Source organism: Cynocephalus volans, chromosome 1 (assembly GCF_027409185.1).
Source record: "Cynocephalus volans isolate mCynVol1 chromosome 1, mCynVol1.pri, whole genome shotgun sequence".
Taxonomy (NCBI): domain Eukaryota; kingdom Metazoa; phylum Chordata; class Mammalia; order Dermoptera; family Cynocephalidae; genus Cynocephalus; species Cynocephalus volans.
In genome coordinates, this window is record NC_084460.1 from 273,024,002 (window position 1) to 273,034,472 (window position 10,471).

Sequence of the window (10,471 nt, forward strand, 5' to 3'; positions counted from 1 at the left end):
CTATGAATTAGTAGTTTCAAAGATAGCAACTGCTATAATAAATTTGGTTAATAATTAAGATATCTGTTTAGTATTCTATAAGCTGCTGTTGGGCTGTAGGTATTTATAACGTGGTCCTTGAAAGGCTTCGATGCTTCAAAAAAATGATTTTGAAATGTGAAACTTAAGGGATAATTTGTTCTTCTAGATATTAAGATGTTTTCCAAATCTATAGCAATTAAAGAGATTGCACCTGGCAGTAGGTTTGCTAGACAAATCAGTCAAATACAAAAAATAGCTCTGAAGTAGATTCTAGTATATATTATATTATATGTTTATCTTATTATATGATAAAGAAAGCAGCACAGACTATTGGGGAAGCATTATTCCTCACACATGGGGAAAACTGGTCACAAACTCTGATGAAGAAGCCATGGAAATTACTGGTGTAAGAGCTGAGTTACTATGTTGCTATCACAGGAATCATTTAAATGTAAGAAAATTGATTCAAACTGAATTCTCTATTTTTTTAATCTAAAAAATAAAAATTTAGAAGATACATACATTTTAATTGTAATTGTTTACACAGTTTAATTGTATATCTAATGTGTTTGATAGTGACTTGATTAGGATATTTTTACTGTTGCTTTTTAAATTTTTGTTGTTATATCAGGGAAAAGAAAAGACAAAATGAACTGATAACCATTTAAAACTTTGCCTTTACTAATGACGTTAAACCTTTTAGATGAGGTAGACGGAGGAGATACACAAAAGAAACAACTCACAAATCCTCATGTGGAACTTCGTAAGTATGAAATAATATATTGTCAGCTGGGAACAGGGACTATAATTGAGCAAACTTTCTTATCTGAGACTTGTAGCTTCACACTAGGTAAATAAATATCCTGTTTTTTGAAGTGAATATTAAGTCTGTGTCCTGACATGAGTTTTATTTAATCTATAATCTAGTTTATAAAATATATATTATTTAATTTATTTAACTTATAAATTTAATAAAAATTATAATTTAATTTACAAATTTATAAATAATTTTATTTAATTTCTACTATTTAAATATTTACTTATTATGTTATTGAGAGTCACAGAGCCTTGACAAGGCATTTAGATTATGTCTGTGGGTGCCAGAAATTTATTATCCAGAATAATATCATGCACAGTAAACTTTAAGATGTTTGTTAAGAATTGCTTTAAAAGTACCATGATGAAAATACAGTAACCAGTGTAAAATTAGAACTGAGTCTTATGTTTGATTTTTATTTGAAAATATGTAAGGGTCGTCATATGATGTTCTCTAATCTCTACTTTAACGCTTTTAAAGTGATCTGTTAAAGATCACTGTAACAGAATTGTGATAAACAGGGATATAGACTTACCATGAAAAATGCTATCGTGGAGAAAGTAAATGGTTGCATTTGGCAGGGGGTGGAGGGAAGGAAAAGATATTTCCTGATACAGAAAAGCCTTTTGTTTTTCACATCCGTTTGTAGAATTTTCAGATGCTAATGCCAAGTTTTATTGTCGGCTATACTATGCGGGAGAGTTTCATAAGATGCGTGAAGTGATTCTGGGTAGCAGTGAGGAAGATTTCATTCGTTCCCTTTCCCACTCCTCACCCTGGCAGGCCCGAGGTGGCAAATCAGGAGCTGCTTTCTATGCAACTGAAGGTAAAGGTTCTTAATCTCTTACCGATTAAGTAGTCTGCCTGTTTTTCTCTGAGATAATTTATGAATCACTTGAACTGAGATAGTATGGTACTGTCTATTGGCAAACAAAGTTTTCTGGGTTTTTTTTTTTTTTTTGAGAGGATATAATAAAATATTTAAAAGAATATACATGTATGTGTTTGTGATGAGACTCAGGCATGGATCAAGTCCTTACTAAACTCTTTCTAGTTCTGAGTTCTCCAAATGTAAATAACAGAGAACTTCTAGGAAACTTAAAAGGGCACTTCAGAACTGATAAGAGAAAGGTAAAAATAGAAGTATTTTACCTGAAAACAAAAAGGCCAAGTTCTTAACCTGCAAAGGTTTAAAGTATACTGTGACCATTTATACTTCACAATCCCATTCTCTATACCTACTGAAAGGAAAATTATTTGAGAAAATGCAGCAGGAGGGATGTTGTTTGATAAGAACTTTTTATAACTGACTTACTGGATTGTTAACAAAGGAGTTCATAAAATTTTATTTGTTCTAAAAAGTAGATCATCTAGCAGTGAATTTAGGTGTGATACTGTTAAAAGTAGAGGGTTCTTGATTATAAAAATCCTCAGGATCCCTTCTAGCTTTTCAATTGAGAATTGTGTTTTGATCAAAATTTTCATTGTGATATTGGAAAATATCCCTTAAAAACGTAAAACAAACAAATCATTTGGGGTCTTTGGAATGATTTATTATAGATAATTGTACATATTGTGATTGGATTAACACGTGTAATTTCTGCCTTTTAGATGATAGATTCATTTTAAAGCAAATGCCACGTCTGGAAGTTCAGTCTTTCCTTGACTTTGCACCACACTACTTCAATTATATTACAAATGCTGTTCAACAAAAGGTAGAAATCCCAAACCTTGGTCTATAATCAGAGTTTACTGGGCTTTTTTACATCCTGGGGGTTAGTCCTAATGGCAGTTTTCTCCGTAGGAAGATATGAACAGGACATGACTAGATCCCTGTAATACTACTGAGGTGTGATAGAACACAGGGATTTCAAACTATCTATTCTTTCTACCTTTGCCAGTTGAGGAACCAAGTGATTTTGAGCAAGTTGCTTTTAATTAGTGTACCATTAAGACCGGATGAAATTAGGTATACATTTAGTAATTTGTAATTTTGCTGAGACGGAAATTTGAAATGTGTGTTGAGAAATGAGGGGATGCCTCCCTTAGCTCGAAAGAAAGGATGCCATTGGCCTGGTTTGCCCACTTGTCAGTTAGCAGTGACAACTGCTCCCCACCCCCATAAGATTATGAAGGAGTTACATAGGTTTTTTTTTCTTTAGTTATGGTTTATTGCATGTTATTGAGGGAAATTACATGTTATTATAAAGTTTCTGAATTTGAGCTACTGTGGAGCCTTACTCCTTGGGAGAGTGTTAAGGACCTAATGTTTTTATTGGTTTTGCTCATTTCTGAGACTCTTGAGTTTCTTTCAAGGTCCTCTGGCTGGTCATATTAATAGAAAATGTTTGGATATCATGTGGATAATCCAGATTACAAATAATCCTTTTTGATAAGAGTTTACTTTGATCTTTTCTTGGTTAGAGGCCCACTGCATTGGCCAAAATTCTTGGAGTTTACAGAATTGGTTATAAGAACTCTCAGAACAACACTGAGAAGAAGTTAGATCTCCTTGTTATGGAAAATCTTTTTTATGGAAGAAAGATGGCACAGGTAAGGATGTTGGACTATGTTAAGCATTTAGCTACTGGAACCTTTTGTATTCCTGGTTGTTGAATATAATGAATCAGAGTAACTTCTTATTTTATAGTAAATATTTAACTTTGGTCATTAGTCCAAATTTAACTTTTGACTTTTTGAGCCTTGGAAGAAAGAATAAAGGGGAATTATTGTGGACTGGTCCCCAAATTCAACATGCTAGAATCACAAAATTGATAGAAGAAGGAGGCAGATCTACTTCCCAGCATCCCAGTTTTAAAGATAAAGAAGCTGAGGCCCAGAGAAACTAAGTACTTTTTCAAAGTCACTGAGCTGTTCCTAGAGCACACGTTGGTCTGGATTCTAGAACAGTGCTCCTCAACATGCTGGTCCCTGAACTGTTTCTAGTCTGTGATGAGATAAAGAGCTTGTGCTAGAATATAATTCAGTGCATTGCTTTCTTCATTGAGAACATCTTGCTATGAAAAAAAACATCACCTGAACTGAACAGTGTGCTTTATGATGAAGTTGATTTACATTCTGGCACTAGATCTGTAATGTCGTTGTGAGCCAGGAATGACTGACCAGCACTGGTGTGTGAAATACACTCCAGGTCATACTGGTCCTAGTACTCGAAGTACTGAACTTTGACTTCATTGCTTTTCCTGCCACCCAATTATTCCTACAATTATGCTCTTCCTGCTACATTGTCATAAGTAATTGTACAGAGTATTGGTGTCAGAACTTTAAGTTTCCTAAGATTATTTGCATCTCTTTTTTTTACACTGCTTTGTGATCCAATGATATATTTTTGGAGTAACTTGTTAATCTATCTTAAAGTTGATTAAATTGGTAGTGTATTTCTGAAATGTTTCAGTAATTGAGTACCTAGGTATTAATTTCACATGATATAAGTAAATGGCCATGTATTTTATGTATTATACAACGACATCACCATGTACTTAATGATTAAGTTATACAAATTATGATTATATTTTGTTGGGTTTTTTTGTTTTGTTTTGTTTTGTTTGGTTTTTTGTTTTATTTGTTTTTTAAATTATGATTATATTTTAAAATTAAATTTAAAAGTATACATAATGGTAATGACTACAAGTTTTTTTTTTTTTTTTACCTTTTCAATTATGTTAACCATTTGTGTCAACTCGCACGTAAATGACAAAGAATTTTCTTTCTGCTAGGTTTTTGATTTGAAGGGTTCACTCAGGAATCGAAATGTAAAAACTGACACTGGGAAAGAGAGTTGTGATGTGGTCCTGCTGGATGAAAATCTTCTAAAGATGGTTCGAGACAATCCTCTGTATATTCGTTCTCATTCCAAAGCTGTGCTGAGAACCTCGATCCATAGTGACTCCCAATTCCTTTCTAGCCACCTCATTATAGATTATTCTTTACTGGTTGGGCGAGATGACACTAGCAATGAACTAGTAGTTGGAATTATAGGTAAGTCAATAAGTGTACCTTACTTATAGTTTATGATTAAAACTAGAGAAAAATTTTAAAGATTCTGTTGAACCTGGTCTAGTAAAAGCTTATTGGATATTTTCACAAACTTTCATTTGAAATTTCAAAAATAATAGTTTTTATTCTAGTCCCTTCTATTCACTTTCCTCATTTCCATTTTCATTATCTTTACTTAAAATATGTGTATTTAGAAAGTCACTCATAAATGAGGCCCTATGTGATTGTTGTGAGGATTAAATGCATTAATATGGGGAAAACCTTTAGAACATCTCCTGGCATATTGTCGGCACTCAGTAAAAGTTAATGCAGAAGTAGTAGTAATAGTCATTGCTGTTGTCATTTGCTTATACTGTGTTTATTAACATAACTTTACTGCTAATTTTACGTGCCTTCTTCCACCTTCAGATTATATTCGAACATTTACATGGGACAAAAAGCTTGAGATGGTTGTGAAATCAACAGGAATTTTAGGAGGTCAAGGTGAGCAGAATTTTAATTTTATTTACTCTTCCAGCTGTTCTCATGTATTCCTATATCAGTTAAAATTTTTAAAGTGGATACTGGTTTTTTAAAGAATCTAAAAAGAATACTGATTTTTTTAAAATCTAAAAAGAAATCTCTGATTTCATCATTTCCAAAATGACCAAATAAAAATTAGAGGAATTGTGAAGGTGGGGAAATATTGGGTTTAAATTTGTGTTAAAATTCCAGAGGTTCTCCAAATAAAAAGTCAAAAAAAGAAAAAAAAAGTCAGGGATTCTGAGTAAGAGATTGTCTTAAAGTAACAGTGGAAATTTTCTAAGTTCTCTAAACACTGCCAGCCTCATTTGTGCTTTTAGATATCTCTCATCTCTAGGCAGGATCTAGTCTATTAAGATGGAAACGCTAGTAAATAAAAAATAGAAAAAACAAACAAATAAAAACAGACAAAAGAATAAAATAGAAACTCCCACCCGGAACGACTCTGTCCCTATGGTATGTGGCATAGCAGATAAGCATACCTCCTCACTTAGAGTCCTCTCGTCTGTATGTCTTTATGACAGTTTATGTGAAAGAACATAGCTGGTTGAAGTCAATTGCCCAATCATTTATATAACAGCTTTTCCCCCTTTTCTCTTTCATAATCTTAGGTAAAATGCCAACTGTGGTCTCTCCGGAGTTGTACAGGACTAGGTTTTGTGAAGCAATGGACAAGTATTTCCTGATGGTACCAGACCACTGGACAGGCTTGGGTCTGAATTGCTGAAACAAGCACATATTTTGAAATGGACAATGAAGGAAAGGGACAGGAACAAAGGACCAAAAATAAGCTACATGTTTTATTTCTTCATCATATTCACCAGTGTATGCAAAGGCCTTTCAGTTCTGCACTTCTTTAGGCTGGCCATAATTGAAGGGTGAAAACTGCATAGATTTGCACTTTGGTTTTTGATACCTGTGAATTTAGCTGTCTGTAGGTTGGGAAGTTGCATGAACATTTTCTCATTTAAGCCAAAATACAGACACATTTCAAAGGGCTAAGGTTAGAAATAAGTAGATAGGGTGAAAAATAGGTTTTCTTATTTGATAGTTTGTTTCAAGAAGAAAACAGTATCTCATAGTTGTGACTCTCCTGGTGTCACATTTGTCGCATTCTTTACTTAGAAAGTATTTGTAGAGCTGCTGAATTTGTTTTGTGTTTCTTATGTAGTAGTTTAATGCTACCTATTATCAGAATTTCTGAAACCTTTAGAAAAATTCTGATTTATTCCATTAATGGCCAGTTGAACAGGTTGGCACTTGTTTTATTGAGGAATTTGACTTAAACTGGAAATCCTGTCATGTTCTTTATCTACCCAGCTTGCCTTACTTTGCAGTGTTTTTGATGTTTTTAAAATTCTACCTTCTCTGTGGGTGACAGAACATTAACTTTGTCATTCTTGGAGCTATTTTTTAAGCTTGTTTAAATTTTTTGTGTAATTAACATGTTAAACTGCAATGCTTATATTCTAGGTTTTCCCCCCATTCAGAGAAACATAATAATCACTAGTAAATGAGTCTGCAATCACTAAAATGCCTAAAAGACGAATTATTAATAAAGGATTGTTTTATATGTAAAAAATAAGTCAGACCCAATTCAAGAAATTGGGTGAGAAGGAAGCATTTGGCTTTTTGTTTATAGTGGTAAAGTGTCTTTTTCAATATAACCCGCAGTTTAGGTAGCATTTATGAAATTAAAGTTTCCAGTGTGGACATCTCCATTTTCTAACTTTCTACACCGACCAGTTCTGACTACTGAGACATGTTAAGGGATAATGTTATTCTTAGTAAGGAGTCTCTTGTTTAATAGTCAGCATTTTCATTTGTTTTAAAAAGCGATCAGAATTACTAATCTGTATTTGAGGAAATACTGTAACCCTAGAATATTTCCTCTTGGCTCCTTTCTGTAATGAGGATAATTTTGGAATTTATAAAGTTTTAAGGATTCCATTATTTTCAGACTTCCTATAATAACAGATTAAGTGTCACACAATAAGAATAAGAAATCTGGGCCGAGCCCATGGCGCACTCGGGAGAGTGCGGCGCTGGGAGCGCAGCGACGCTCCCGCCGCAGGTTCGGATCCTGTATAGGAATGGCTGGTGCACTCACTGGCTGAGTACCGGTCACGAAAAAGACAAAAAAAAAAAAAAAAAAGAATAAGAAATCTGGATACATTCAGTCACACAATATAATTACATGAAACAGGAACATTTTGGAAAGTTTGCTTTAGACAATGAAGGTAGTAGTTTCATATTTGATGCTCATTAAAAACATGGTTTGTTTTCAAATGGAAGCATATTGAACAAGGACTTAATGACTGATCTGATTATAAGCCTCACCCCGTTCCCACTCCGTTTTTAAAACATGTGTATGTGCCTTTCGATATAAAACACTGATGATTTCAGTTTTGCTATCAAAGACTAGTAAAGGAGTTGTATACACATGAAAAATATGTGGAACATTATTAACTTTTTGTGTGTCCAAAAACAACAGATTTTGTGTTTAATTTGAAATTCTGACACTGTTTTGTCTCTCTGTTCATTTTTTCTGTCAAGATAGTTAGCATTATTTATCCTGTCCATTTCTTGAGACTCCCCGGTCATGAATACTTAAAGGACAAGGTGTCTCCCCCTAGCTGTATCAGGTTTCTTTGTTTTTAGTTTCAATGGAATGCTCCATGGGTATAGCTCCTGATAATAATGTGTCATGTTGATTTTGTTTTTCTTGCCCATGACTTGAAAAACTATTTTTTAAAGTACTGCTGCCTCTTAGGTGATTCTATGGTTAAGAAAAATTCCAATATGATACATTCTGAAGCAATAGTTGCTGTCTTGCAAGGGTAATGTGTCCTTTTAAAATTAATGTCTGGACTATCTTAATGAAGGGGAAATATAAAATTTAACTATTTGTTTTTGTGGTAGAGCTATATGCCTCGCCCCTTGCTGCTCTTGTTTAGATCACTACTATATATGTAAGGTGTTTCAAATATTGTTCTACTCAATATTAAGCATTGAATGACTATTGTTCTAACTTGAATTCCTTTTCAAGGCATAGAGAATATAATGCTGAGAAGTTAGGAATGAGGAAGAAATCTTAGTATTTCCTTCCTTAGAATACAGTATGAATCCTGAGAATAATTGACAGTCACACAAGAAAACTATGTCCACGTGTTGCTTTGTATAAAAATCTTATTTATAAATGTGAAACTTTTTGATGCTATCAAAACTTATCCCCAAAATAGAAAGGATTTACTTTTTTCTTATCCGAGCCTAAGAAAATAAGGGGAATAAGCGTTGAGAGCCCTTTTGTAGTCTCTTGATTACTTTACATTTATGGATATTCAAAATTTCATACAAAATATCTTAGTTATGATTTTTTTCCTTGGTTCAGCAGTGAGTGGTTTTCTAGCTTTGGCTTTTATTGGGTATTGTAAATAGTAGGGTCATATTGGCATCAGCTTTTGTGATGGCTTTGTGATCATCAGCTTCTTGGCGTTTTACCCATTAGCAGCGGGTTTGTATAAAACTGCCAAGGAAAATAATCTACCTGTAGCAATTTTGCTTAGCTTGAAGAGTGAAAACTATCATGAATCAGCCTGATAGTGAAACAGATCAGGCCGTTCATTATTCCTCAAAGTGTTAACGTACTTATTCAGTATTCAGATCATCTAGTGCAATGCCTTTTTTTGTTTTTTTTTGTAACATGGGTACAGTGTATTATAGAAAAAATAAAAATTATAATCATGAGCAGTTTTAGTAATATTTCTGTGTCAGTTTTGTAAAAAAAATGTACATTATGTTTTTCAATAGGTTGAATTTTGAACTAGAGAAATGACATTGTAAATCATAATAGCATCTTTTAATTTAATATGGAAAAACTCAATTAACAGTGTTGAAAGTACTTAATGTATTATATTGTATATATTTCTGTACTTTGGTTCTATCTTTTTTATATGATTGACATGTTATTTAAAAGATAACTGCCTTGACCTTTTGGAGACTTGTACTGTAAATAAAGGAGACTTACAATAAACTGAGAAGCTACTTACTCCACTTAGTTTTGAATTTGCTTGAGGAAATTAACAGCAAAAGGAGTTGGAGTTGGGTGTGCAAGCATAGTCCCTGGCATGGCAGTGTTGCCTTCTGTTCATTCTGTTTATTCTCTTCCTCTTCATTTTCTGACTGGAGAATTTAGGTTTTTCACTTAAGCCTGCAATTCTTTTCAGCCAGTAACGGGCATGGCTCTATTGGCCTTCTCATTCTTCCTGTGTTTTTGGTTTCCTGATAGGGTGCTCAAAGAATTTCAGCCCTTTTGTATGTGCCATTGGCTGAATTTGCAGGCTGGTGGGGTTCTCTCAAGTACGAGTTTCTCTTGTTTACTCAAAGGCAGATCTCCTTGTGCTACTACAAGTGGGGGTCCATCTTGCTGTAACTCACAGCTGTGTGCATGAAGCCATGAGACCCACCTTCTACCTGGATTCATGGGGGCAAAGGTGAGAGTGGCTGGGAGAGGGGGTGGCTCCAGGTATGCCCTAGAGTTGTCTGGGTTGGTGGTTATACTGCATAGGGAGATGAGGAGGTTGCAGACTGGCAAGGGAGGGTGCTTCTGGCTCACTGCCTCTCTGTCTGTTGCAGGGCAGAGGAACTGGATGCGTAGAAAGGAGGCACAGTGAGTTCTTCAGTCCCCATTTACCCAGTAGTCTTGTGTCGGAAATTTGATTATGTTATAAAGTTTCTGAGTTCATACTTAGGGAAACTAAAGTTTTATTTAAATGATTTTTTTATTGTGATTAAAAAATGCATGATGTTAAATTTATCTTAACCATTTTTAAATGTACAATTAGTAGTGTTAAGTATATTCACGTTATTGTGAAACAGATCCCCAGAACGTTTTTAGCTTGTAATACTAAAATACTCCCTTTTTTCCCACCCCTAAGCTCTAGGTAAACACCATTCTATTTGTTTCTATTAATTTTACTACTTAAGATACCGCGTATAAATGGAATCATAGAGTATATGTCTTTTTGTGACTAGCTTATTTCATTTAGCAAGATTCCTCAAGGTTCATTAGAATTTTAGTATGTGACAGGATTT

At 34.0% G+C, this 10,471-nt stretch overlaps 1 protein-coding gene across 2 annotated transcripts in view; it reads left to right on the top strand.

Annotated features, from left to right (window-relative positions):
- Positions 1 to 9,138, top strand: part of PIKFYVE (phosphoinositide kinase, FYVE-type zinc finger containing) — a 76,552-nt gene extending 67,414 nt beyond the window's left edge. For both annotated transcript variants that reach the window (XM_063098508.1, XM_063098509.1), the window contains 7 exons: positions 725 to 784; positions 1,488 to 1,664; positions 2,450 to 2,553; positions 3,263 to 3,391; positions 4,576 to 4,837; positions 5,264 to 5,338; positions 5,989 to 9,138. In XM_063098508.1, coding sequence (XP_062954578.1) covers positions 725 to 784; positions 1,488 to 1,664; positions 2,450 to 2,553; positions 3,263 to 3,391; positions 4,576 to 4,837; positions 5,264 to 5,338; positions 5,989 to 6,104 — 923 coding nt within the window. In that variant the 3' untranslated portion in view covers positions 6,105 to 9,138. The remainder of the gene's footprint in view (positions 1 to 724; positions 785 to 1,487; positions 1,665 to 2,449; positions 2,554 to 3,262; positions 3,392 to 4,575; positions 4,838 to 5,263; positions 5,339 to 5,988) is intronic.
- The last annotated feature ends 1,333 nt before the right edge of the window (positions 9,139 to 10,471 follow it).